Raw genomic sequence first — 12,809 nt, forward strand, 5'->3', positions numbered from 1 at the left:
AGCATATAATCTCTAGTTCTTCTCAGGTACTTTAATATATGCTTTACCGCAGTCCAATGTCCTTGTCCAGGGTTACTCTGATATCTGCTAACCATGCCCACGGCAAAACAGATATCAGGTCTCGTACATAGCATTGCATACATTAGGCTTCCTACAGCCGAAGCATAAGGAACTGCTTTCATGTCCTCTATCTCCTTTGATGTCTTCGGAGACATCTCTTTAGATAGAGCTACTCCATGCCTAAAAGGTAAGAAACCTTTCTTGGAATCCTGCATGCTAAAACGAGCAAGGATTGTATCTATATATGAAGCTTGGGATAGACACAACATTCTTTTCTTGCGATCCCTTATAACTTTGATCCCAAGAATGTGTGCACATTCTCCTAAGTCCTTCATATCAAATTGTTTGGACAACCATACCCTTACGTCTGATAATACCTTGACATTGTTGCCAATTAACAAAATATCATCTACATATAGTACAAGAAATACCACCACGTTTCCGTTACACTTCTTATATACACAAGACTCATCCGGACTTTGAATAAATCCATACGACTGGATTACTTCATTAAACCGGATGTTCCAAGACCTTGAAGCTTGCTTCAGTCCATAAATGGACCGATTGAGCTTGCACACTAGATGCTCTTTGCCTTTTTCAATGAACCCTTCTGGTTGCTTCATATGGATGTTTTCTTCAAGACTTCCATTAAGGAAAGCTGTCTTGACATCCATTTGCCAAATCTCATAATCCATATGAGCAGCAATGGATAAGAGTATCCGGATAGACTTAAGCATGGCTACCGGTGAAAAGGTCTCCTCATAATCGATTCCCTCTTTTTGAGTGTACCCTTTCGCAACAAGCCTAGCTCTGAAGGTTTCTACCTTCCATCCCTCTTTTCCTTTTGTAGATCCACTTGCATCCAATGACTTTTACACCATCGGTGGTTCTACAAGCTCCGGACCTTATTAGAGTACATAGACTCTATTTGAATTCATCGCCTTTTGCCAAGATCGATATCTTGGAGTGCTTCATCATATGATCGGGATCGCATGTTTACCCGGATCAAGTCCAAGACTCTCCCAAAAACATGAATCTCTCAGTTTCTCACAACCCTCCCACTCTGACGAGACACCTGTCCGTGGTTGTGTATCATGTGTGACACGTGTTGTAGTCTCTTGTGGTACTTCATCTTGTCCTGTTGGTACTGAAGTAGACATGTCCTCTCTAAGTTCTTCTAAAACGACTTTACTCTTGGGCTTGTGATCCATTATATAGTCTTCTTCTAAAAAGCGGGCATTGGTGCTAACAATGACCTTACGGTCTTTAGGACTATAAAATAAACCACCTTTCGTTCCTTTGGGATATCCTACAAACACGCGAACTTACGAGATTCTAACTTATCAAGATCTAGTTTCAAAGACATGTTTGGACTACCCCAAATCCGAATATGTCTTAGGCGGGTTTCGCCCATTCCACAATTCTATGGGAGTAGAAGAAACGATTTAGAAGGTACTAAGTTGAGAACGTATACTGCTGTTTCGAGCATATCCCCAAAGCAATTTGGTAATTCTGAATAACTCATCATCGATCTAACCATCTCCATAAGAGTCATATTCCTTCGCTCGCTACACCATTCTGTTGGGGTGTTCAGTGCGACAATTGGGATTGAATCCCGACCTCGATAAGTAATTCCTAAACTCTCCTAAGAGGTATTCGCCACCACGATCAGATCGTAGTGTCTTGATACTTTTACCTAATCGTTTCTCCATCAGCCTTGTATTCTTTGAACTTGTCAAAGCATTCGGACTTGCGGCGCATTAGGTAAATGTATCCATATCTTGAATAATCGTCTATGAAAGAGACAAAATATTCAAAACCTCCTCTTGCCTGGACAGACATAGGACCACACAAATCAGAGTGAACCAACTCTAACACTTCTTTGGCTCTATACCCCTTGGCCTTGAACGGCCTCTTGGTCATTTTACCTTCTAAGCAAGATTCACAAGTTGGAAAATTTTCCAACTCTAATGAACTCAAAAGTCCATCGGCTATAAGCCTCTGAATCCTACTTAAATTAATATGACCAAGTCTTAGATGCCAAAGATATGCTTGGTTCATTTCAAGGTTCTTTTCTCTTATTAGAATTAGAAGATGAGTTATAAATTTCCATGTTTTGCTTTGTGGAAGAAATTGGATTTAAAATATACAAATTGCCAACTAATGCACGAACAAATAATCACTTTATTTCTTTTAATAACTACATCATTCAAAGAAACTGAATATCCATCTAAAAGCAGTTTAGAAACTGAAATTAAATTCTTTCTAAAAGCTGGTACATAAAGACAATTTCTTAAAATCAAATTTCTATTTCTACTAAAAGACAAGTAGGCGTCTCCCACTGCAGTTGCCACCTTAGTAGCATTGCCCATGTGACAGTAATCTCCCCTTCAGATAGTCGTCGGGTTTCTGGAACCCCTGCAAGGAATTGCAGACATGATCGATGGCTCCTGTATCTACACACCAGTCTTGGTAGATAACACCGCTAAACATGTTTCAACAACTAGAGTATGAGATATACCTTTGTTTTGGTTCTTACGAGGACATCCACCCAATGTCCACCTGCTTGCAGATGAAGCACTTGCCTTTCGGCTTCTTCATTCCGACTTTAAATCCCGTACTCCGAGATTTATTCACTTTCTTTCCTGAACAGACATTTCTTCTTCTTCTTTCCTTTCGGTTTAGAAGTAGAACCATTTTCGAGATAGTGAATTTGAGCATTGTGACGAAATAACCCTTCTGCTGCAGTTATGTCAGTAGTTCCCCTAATGAATAAATCCTTTTATTCATATTATAGTTCAGTCGCTGCTCAAAACTTCTAGGTAGGGTTTGGAGGATCATATCGATCTGGTTTCTCCATCAATTTCTCCTCCAAGGATCAGATTTCGTTCGGATAAGCCATCATCTTTAGGATATGATCCCTACAGAGTACCCTCTTGCATGGTGGTGTCATTATCTTTCTCATGGCTTCTTGCCTAGAGCCCTATCCCGATGACCAAAGAGTTCCTTGAGATTGTTCATGATATCATAGGCTGTTGGTAAATCTTGATGTTGCAATACATTTGACATTGAAGCCAAAATGTAACACCGTGCCATCTCATCTGCTTTTACCCATTTCCTATGATATTCAATCTCCTCTTGGGTAGATTCACCAGTAGGTGCATCAGGGCAATGCTCAGTCAGTACAAATTTATAGCTTTCAGCAGTAAGAACAATGTCCAGGTTTCTTTTCCAATCTATGTAGTTAGGTCCAGTAAGTCTATTTTGTTGAAGTATGATGGACAGTGGGTTGAAAGACATCCTAAGAATCACAAATAACTTTTGGTCAGAACTCTAAATTTAGAATAATATTGATTCCTCAAACAATACTATTTTAAATTAACCAACACCTTAAAACACCGTGAATTTTGTATGCCACGTTAGTGTGGACGTATACAAATTCAACATTTGTAAAAGGAGAGTTTTAACCCATTAATTTTATTATCTTGTCAACCTAACTTTTTGACAAATAAAATTAATAGTTGGTATTATTTGGTCATACAAATAATAGCAGTGACTCCGTTTGGGAGGATACTATTAGATGTGTCTAAGTGTACACCATTACTTGACACTAAGTCCATTAATAAGATTATGTCCCTTCCGTTGGGGAAGATCACACGCTCTTAATTAACTTCCTATAGTCATCCAAAAATGGAAGTCTGTTCTAGTGATCCGCAAACAAGCTCATCCGTTATGGAGGAAGGCACTCAGAGCCAACGCGCAAGCTTGTTTGCATCACTTACAAACCAGTAATGGAGACCATGGGATTTACTTAAAAATCCCTCTCCCACTTAGTTATTTATAAATGAGGAATTTTAACTATGCTAGCCTACTAAACTTGTAAACTAACATGCACACACAGCACAATATAAAAGCAATAAATAGAAAATCTAATTTTCAACTATTATGGCTTTTATCTTTAATTGTCCTCCGTGTGTTGTCATCCGAAGCTGCTGCCATATTTGGCCACCGCCACCGGGTCTAACTGTCGCATCCATCTTGCTCCTAGTTCCGCTGCGCCTCTGGTCTAACTGTCGCATCCATCTTGCTCCTAGTTCCGCTGCTGCCATATTTGAACTAAAACTATAATTTGATAGGGACGGTGAATCCAGAAAGGACGTGGCCGGATCACGACCACGATCCAGCCGTAAATAAGAGTGACACATCTCCTAAACCATAAAAAGTGATCCGGAGAACCTACCTCCCTGACACCGCACTCCTCCCATTTCCCCTCTCTTGCGGGCAAATATCATCTCTATCCTTATTTTATTTTATTTTATTTTTATTTGTTTTATTTTTAATTAATTTTATGTATTATTTCTTGATAAAATATATATATATATATAATTTAATTTTTATTTAGTTTTATTTTTTATTTAATTTTGTTTATTATTTTTAAATTCTATTTAATTTTTATTTAGCTTTATTTTTAAATTAATATTGTTTATTTTTTTTTTTTCATAAATACTTATATATTTTTAAATTTTTATTTAAGTTTTATAAATTTGTTCTCCTATCTCCTCTAACACGAGCTTAAATCTTCTGATCCGCACTTCACATAATAAGAATGGACCACAATATATATATATATATATATATATATATATATATATATATACTGCGGACAAAGTCGTGCGAACAGCTGCGGACTTACCTTCCTGATCGGTCACCAGTCCGATCAGGGAACCTCCTGATCGGTTTGTAGACCGATCAGAAAATGATCGGTTCCCTGATCGGTCTGGTGACCGATCAGGAAGGCATGTACACAGCGGTCCGCTCGACTTTGTCCGCAGCATATCATTTCTGTATATATATATATAGAGAGTCTTGATATTGTGCGCATCTTCTTGTACGCTCCCGTGTGCGTCTTTTTTTTTTTTTTTTTTTTTTTTAATCCAAGATTTTCTCATCGACACGTCTTCTCTCCTCACTCGCCTCGCAGTTCCTCGGAGTTCCTAGCCAGTGACGCTGTGTTCCTTTCCTCGGCTTTCCTCGCTCGTCTCGGTGTTCCTCGGCGTTCCTCTCCTGCGACGCCGTGCTCCTATTAATTTGTGGACTCCTCAAATACTTCTAAAGGAGACAATGATCAACTTTCTGAAAACATTTTGTTTCTCTGATACATTTCAGGTTCAAGATAACATCAACCTATTCTATTGCACCAGAGAAAACATAACCAACATTTTAACTAGGTATGATCTACTTTTAAGTTTCTCAAGTCGCATCCTTCGGTTGAGTTTTTTTAGTACAGAATTTGAAAGGAAACTTCCTCTTTAAACAGCATGAGTGTCGACCCGGGCATTATGAGTCAGATGCCTTCATTGACTGTGTTAATCGATGATCATCTTTTCCAGTCTATTCTTCCCCTTGCTAACCAGGTAAGTTATAGTTATCTTATGTGGACTTGTCACAAACTAGAATGGTTATGAATATATGTAATAATTAATTGCGTCCTTAAACTTGGCTGTCATGTTATTTTTGAAGGTGCATTTACCTGCAAATACTTCTCTAAAGGAAGAGCCGAGATACTGGTAAATCTTTTTCGCTTGGAGGGTGGCGATTCGATATCTGTAACTGAAGTTGGCTTCCACATAGCAAATCGAAGCTTCTTCAGATGGCTGCTATGTTCTTCAAGGGAGATCCTACTCGGAACACCGAGGCAAGCGACTGAGCGAGGAAGGCCGAGGAATACCGAGGCGAGGAGCACGGTGTCGCGGGAGAGGAACGCCGAGGAACACCGAGGCGAGCGAGGAAAGCCGAGGAAAGGAACACGGTGTCACTGGCTAGGAACGGCGAGGAACGCCGATGCGAGCGAGGAGAGAAGACGTGTCGATGAAAAAATCTTGGATTTAAAAAAAAAAAAAAAAAAAAAAAAAAAACGCGCACGGGAGCGTATATATATTATGAAGAAGTAATCCATAAAATTAATTCTAGTTAATATATATATATATATATTAATATATATATATTGATATCAAAAATCAATATCATCATAGTGTTATTTTAACAAAATTTTTTACAGGGTAAATCGAGAAACGCGTGTGATGACCAATTTAAAAATTTAACATCTTTTGATTACACTTTCCATTTAAAAAAATCCATAACTAAGATTCGAATAATTAATATCTGATACCGTAGCCCTAGACTACTAACTTTTGAAATACGCTAGTATACGATGTTGTTCTCTACAAAATAACATCATTGATGACGAAAATGATAAAATAAATAATACACGCGTCTTTAAAAATATTTGGAAGTTAAATATATCTTCGATAATTTTAAAGTGCGCCTTTCAATCCATGGCCGTTTATCAAATATAAAGATGCATTCCATAAATAAAAAGTCAATATAATTAAAAATAATAAATAAAATTAATTAAAAAATAAAACTAAATAAAAATTAAATAAAATAAAAATATATATAAGTATTGAAGGAGAAATAATGCATAAAATTAATTAAATAAAATAAATAAAAATTATTCTTAAACTATAAATATGTTTATTATTAATTGTTAATATTTTTATTTGTTTCATGTATATAATTTTTATTTTGATCCATATTTTTATACTTTTAAAATATAAATCCGCGTCCCATAGTACCGGTCCCACGAATATGGAGAAAGGTATACCTGAGAATCGACACTATTACACCAGAAATATCATGCATCCACTTAGGGCTGTAAATGAACCAAGCGTTTGTGAATAAGCTTGGTGTTCGGCTTGATAAGAGCTTGTTTATGTTCGTTCAATATACATAAGATTAATTAAACAAACAAACTTGAAATAAGCTAAACAAACAAGCTTGAACACATATGTGTTCTGCTCGTTAACGTTCGTGAACAACGTTCGTGAATAATGTTCACGAACCATATTTATTAATAAAACTCTTTCAATATGCTAAATAAATAATAAATAAAATAAATAAATTTAAATTATCAATCTTAATAACCAATCAAACAATTAAAAGTTTCAAACAATCAAACAAGCTTGAATTGAGATCTTGATAACATCTAAATGAACCAAACTCAAACCAAGGTCAAGCCAAGCTCGAACCAAGCCCAAGCCAAGTTCAAGCCAAGCTTGAATTGAGAGCTTAATAACATCTAAACGAACCAAGCTCAAGTCAAGTTTCAAACAAGCTCAAGCTCATAAAAAATAAACCAAGCCAAACTTGAACACTCATTTCAAAAGCTTGGTTCATTTTAAGCTCGACTCGGTTATCTTATCAAACAAGCTTGAACATTCCAAAGCTCGGCTCGACTCGGTTCGTTTACAACCCTACATCCATTGTCTGCATTGTACTGTTTTTGAAATTTTTATACTTTTAAATTTTTTTACAAATAATAACTTTTAAAATCTATAACTAAACAATAAATAAAGATTATAAACATATGATAAAAAAATAAATTATTCAAGAAGAATAAAATTGATAAAAAAAAATGGATAAAAAATTGATTAAAAAAATCAATAAAAACAACAGAAACAAACTTAAAAAAGCACGTGAATGAGGAAAGAAGAAAAGGGTATAAAGGTAAAAAAAATAGATGGAGCCGGGAGGTGAAGATAGTGGAGGAGGTGGAAAAAGCTGCCCTCTTTCGGCAGCTGGCTTGCAAGGTTTTTTAAAGAGATTGTAGTCTAACTTTTTACTTTTTAATTTTCAATATTTATCTTCGCAGAAACCTTCTTTTTATCTTCCAACGTCACTTCACCAATCACAAATTTCAGATCTATTTTGGAGCATTATATTATGTGTAATGTTAATCATGTCGTAGATAAATTGTATGAATAAATTCTATTTTAATGTCAAATGGAATCCTATTATATTGTGAAGTAGTAGTGCTTGAAGATTTGAAAGAACGAAAGAAGTACTAATAGTCATGCACATGCTTGGAGCTACAGCTGTAAGCCACTTTATTCAAACATAATAATTTTAGCTTTTTTAATGTTTCCATCGTATCCATCATATTCAATTCATGTTTATGTTTATGGGGATAGACTACTGATTAGTAGGTATTGTCATAATAAGATTTGAGGATCAAATCTTAATTAGTAGTCAGGTTCTTATCTTTTTCTATGCATTAGTTATTATCCAGACTAGTAGCCCTGTGATTTACGGAGGGCTGGGACTAACGAATTGCCTTTTGTCATAATGTTCTATTCATGTTCCCAATCAAACATCTGACTTCTGAGTTCTCAGCTCTTCCTAAACACCGCCGGACGGAGATAGGCAGCATGGAGACGATGATAGCCATGAAGGTTGTGGGCTTCTCATTTCAGTTCATAGCGGGAAAGCTAGAGAGGATGCTAGTGGAAGAAGCTGCGTTGCTGGCCGGAGTCGAAGATGATGTTCGATACATAGTCGTTGAGCTCAGAAGCATGACCTCTTTCTTGACGGCCATGTCAACCCGGCACAATCTGGATGATCAACTGCAGAACTGGGTACAAGAAGTCAAGGAGGCGGCCTACGATGCCGAAGACTCGATCGATGAGTTCTTATGTCATCTCGGATCGATACCCTACGACCAGCGCAGAGTCAAAGGTTTTTTCAAGCATTTCCTTCGTAGTATAAAATCAATGAAAGCTCGTCATGACATCGCTTCAGATCTCAAGAAATTTAAGGTTCATGTAGAAGAGGTCAGAAAGAGGCAAGATCGCTATTCCCACCCAAATGAAGTTTCAAGCTCTGGCACCGCCACAAGCTTGGAAATGGCCAGCACATATTCTGATCCACGAATCATCGGCCATTTTGTAGAGGAAGCTCAACTCGTGGGCATCAACGAGAGCAGACATACGCTAATCGAGTGGGTGTTGGACAAGAACCGTCTCGAGCTCACAGTGATTTCTCTCTTCGGCTTCGGTGGTTTAGGAAAGACAACTTTAGCCATGACAGTATATGACGATCCTACTATCGTCAGAGGCCACTTCCAATCTCGAGCTTGGATCGCAGTGTCACAAAATTACAGCATCAAAGGGCTTCTCAAAAAGATTATTCGACAAATCTCCGTCAACGAGCAACAAATTCGGGATGTTCTAGGGTGCCAAGATGACAGGTTGAACACAGAGCAACTTCTGAACATGATGGACGAGACGCAACTGGTGAAGACAGTCAGAGACCATCTCCAAGGAAAGAGGTATTTGCTTGTTTTTGATGACGTTTGGAGAACTCAAGCATGGGAAGGCTTGAGCATCGCATTGCCACCTGGTAAAGAAGGAAGTAGGGTCATAGTGACCACCCGCATTGAGGAAGTGGCGAATATAAGTTGTTCTCGTAATCATCGATTTATATTTAAAGTCTCTCCTTTATCACCTGAGCTATCTTGGGAGTTATTCTGCAGAAGAGTATTTGAAGCGCCAGACTATAATTGTCCTCCAGAGCTAGAAAATGTTGGCAGAGAAATCTTGCAAAAGTGCAATGGACTGCCACTTGCGATCGTGACGATTGGAGGTCTTCTAGCTTCCAAGCCTGATAAAAAACTTGAGGAATGGAAAGACTTGCGCGACAACCTTCGTTTGGAGATAGAAACTAACGATATGCTGTTGAAGATCCATCAAATACTAGTTTTGAGTTACAATGACTTGCCTTGCCATCTCAAGCCTTGCTTCTTATTCTTAGGCATCTTCCCTGAGGATTTTGAGATTCACCGGAAGCGCCTGATGAGACGGTGGATTGCTGAAGGGATTGTGAGTGGCGTAGGCGACTTGCCCGCTGAGAAAGTCGCCGAGCGCAACTTCAACCAGTTGGTGAATCGTAGTTTGGTGCAGCCATCGCAATTTGATGATAGTGGGACAGTGAAATCCTGCCGCGTCCATGACATGATGCTTGATGTCATACTCTCGATATCGAGGAAGGAGAACTTTGCGGTGCTACTGAAGGAGCACCCCACGATTCCACAGCAACACCAGGAGATAAGACGCTTGTCGTGGCATGGAGGAAGCAGTGGACTAGTGGCTGACACTGATCTGTCCCACCTCCGATCCTTCACTGCATTTGCATTTGCTGAGGATGTACCACCACTAAAGGATTATAGAAAGCAGAGGCAGTTGAGGGCAATTGACCTGGAAGGATGTAGGGCCTTGCTTTATCTCCACCCCAAGAGCTTTTCCAAGTTGTTTCTTTTGAAGTACTTGTCTCTAAGAGACTGTAATATATCAGTGTTGCCAGATTCAATAGGAGATTTGCAAAATCTAGAGTTTTTGGATATAAGAGGAACTCATATTGATGAACTACCCAAAACCATCGTCAAACTCCAAAAACTGGTCTACCTGCTTGCTAGTAAATATTTGAAGGTCCCGGAAAGAATAGGAAAGTTGAATAGACTTGTCGTGTTTGGAATAGTACGTGCTGATAGTGTGCAGTTGCTACAGGAGATTGGTGAGCTCGTTAACCTCCAGAAGCTTGGCATCGGTTTTAGTCATCGTGATGATCTATCACTCAGAATGCTGGAGGAGATCAGCGCCCTGCTCTCGAAGCTCAATGGCAGCCTTCGATCTCTAAAAATTTTCAGTTGGCCAAACAGCAGTCTGAAAACGGCACTCGATGAGGTAGCTTCTCCGCCATTTCTGCTCTGCAAGCTCCAGATATGTTACGAACTTGGCAAATTGCCTCCTTGGTTTGCATATCTGAATCATGTTGTCAAGATATATCTGGAATACACACAACTGCAGCTCGAGGATCTACAAGTCTTGAGAAATCTCCCCGCTTTGGTCAACCTGATACTAGAATATAGGTCATTCGTCCATCATGATTTGGTCTTCGATCAGGGAGGGTTCACACAACTTAAGTTCCTGGAAATTAGTGGGTACAATGTGAGTTTCAAAGTAGGTGCAGTCCGAAGCCTCGAAATCCTTAAAATATATTTTGGCACGGGAGGTAGCAGCGTCAATGGCATAAAACATCTGCATGGGCTAAGGGAGGTTCACATTAAAACTAGGGATGAAGATGTAATAGAGATGGTAAAAAATATTGCAGCAAACCATTCAAATCGTCCCAAATGTTTTGCAACACTACATTAGCATGCTTAAGGCTTATGATTTGACTCAGCAAAGCTTGCAGTCAATGCAGAGATGAAATTAATAAAACATCTGGTGTGGTGTGTATTCTAGTTCTTCTCTCCAACTTATCCATTGTTAATCTCTTTCTATTATGCTTAATTCTCAAACTTATTTGGCTATTCAAATTATCCTTTGTCAATCTCTTTCTCTTCCACTATGCCTTGGTATTTCGGAAGCAGTATGTAATGTAATCTTCAAATATTGCTATTCAAAATAAGAGTGACTATATGAAACCAATATAATATGAAAATTTAGGAGAATATCAATGTTCTATACAACTGATATGTGCCATATTGTTCTTGAATTAGGCAAGTAGTATGTGTAAATTGAAGTGTGAACATTCTCCAGCCATCTCTCAAATGAATTTTTAATTTTGTGCTCAGGAATAAATCTATAATTACCTTAATTGTCCATAAAATCCATCACACTTAAAAAAAAAAAAATCATAATCCAAATTCTAATTTTGTATTTAGTTAGGCATATAGAATTATATATATATAAAGGAATTTATCGAATGAATTTTTATATCACTATATCTCCTCATCTTTTATATCAATCTCAGCATCTAAAAATTTGCAACCATCGATCGGCTATTTCCTTATTTGAGTTTTGGGTTTGTGTGGGTTTTTGACTTGGTTTTGTGTGTGGGTGGTCCTGTGGGTTTTTGAGTTTTGGGGTTGAGTTCTTTTGAGATCGACTTTCTTTATTAAAAAGTGTTATTTTGGGGCCTTCCAGACCTCATTTTTTGAATTTTCCATGAACTTTAAAAATGAAAGGTTTTTCCATAAAAATAACTAGTTTCGATGAGTAACAAAAAATATAAATTAGAAAAAAAAACAAGTTCAGAACTTCTTAAAAGAAAATGGAGCAGATGATTCGATATTGGGAGAGAGTGACCGGTATCCGTCGTCCTGTCGGAATATCATGAGAAGCATTATGAAAAATCAGGATCCCAAAACTTAACGTTAATCGCCTTTGAAGTCTTAGTTAATCAAGTTAAGTATTACGATAACTTCTGACGGTGAGAATTTAGAATGGTCTAATTGAATCATCCTGTTTCTTCACTATTTAGAAATCCTGACTTCAATATTAAATGTTTATTCTCTTCGATTATACGAATGTCATTCTTAGTTGTATGAAGTAGAACTATTAGAGTTGATTATGTTGATGAATGTTTGTCCTAAACTCTTATATGGTACATGTCATGCAGATAATGTTTTGTTCTTGATAATTCACTTTATATGCATGCTTTCATCTTCAATTTGGCCTTTGTATCATGCGATAGGCTTTGGGAACCGCTTTTGAAGATTCAGGGGGCGTTTGATTTAGGGGAATAGGAGTCGGGAATGGGAATGAGAATCATTGATTACCATTGTTAATGTTTGGATTATGGGAATAGGAATACAAATAAGGGAATGAATCCTTGAAATTGGGTAATAGCTCATTCCCATGTACCTCCCCTTCAATGAGTCATTACCTCATTTTCATCAATCAAAATATTCCCTCATTCCAAAAATACCCTTAACCTAAAATTAAAATTTTCTCCCTTAATATCAAATATCAAAATATATTTATTTATTTTTTCTTTCGTATCACTTCTCTCTCCTTGTTCTCTCTCATCGTATTTTCTCTCTCATCATATTTTCTCTCTCATCATTTTAT

General features: G+C 37.6%; 1 protein-coding gene and 1 long non-coding RNA gene across 2 annotated transcripts; both read left to right on the forward strand.

Annotated features, from left to right (window-relative positions):
- The first annotated feature begins 5,224 nt into the window (after positions 1-5,224).
- Positions 5,225-5,792, forward strand: LOC122049189. The gene is made up of 3 exons (XR_006130870.1): positions 5,225-5,288; positions 5,378-5,474; positions 5,581-5,792. It is a non-coding gene; the product is annotated as an uncharacterized LOC122049189 (long non-coding RNA).
- A 2,327-nt stretch (positions 5,793-8,119) lies between these two features.
- On the forward strand, positions 8,120-11,272 carry LOC122045879 (disease resistance protein Pik-2-like). The gene has a single exon (XM_042606285.1). The coding sequence runs from the start codon at positions 8,256-8,258 to the stop codon at positions 11,106-11,108; it is 2,853 nt and encodes a 950-aa protein (XP_042462219.1). The 5' UTR covers positions 8,120-8,255; the 3' UTR covers positions 11,109-11,272.
- Positions 11,273-12,809: the final 1,537 nt, after the last annotated feature.

The sequence above is a fragment of the Zingiber officinale genome, chromosome 2B (genome assembly GCF_018446385.1).
Source record: "Zingiber officinale cultivar Zhangliang chromosome 2B, Zo_v1.1, whole genome shotgun sequence".
Taxonomy (NCBI): domain Eukaryota; kingdom Viridiplantae; phylum Streptophyta; class Magnoliopsida; order Zingiberales; family Zingiberaceae; genus Zingiber; species Zingiber officinale.

Coding starts and splice junctions, on each gene's coding strand:
- LOC122045879 (XM_042606285.1), top strand. CDS start 8,256: ATGTTCCCAATCAAACATCTGACTTCTGAGTTCTCAGCTCTTCCTAAA.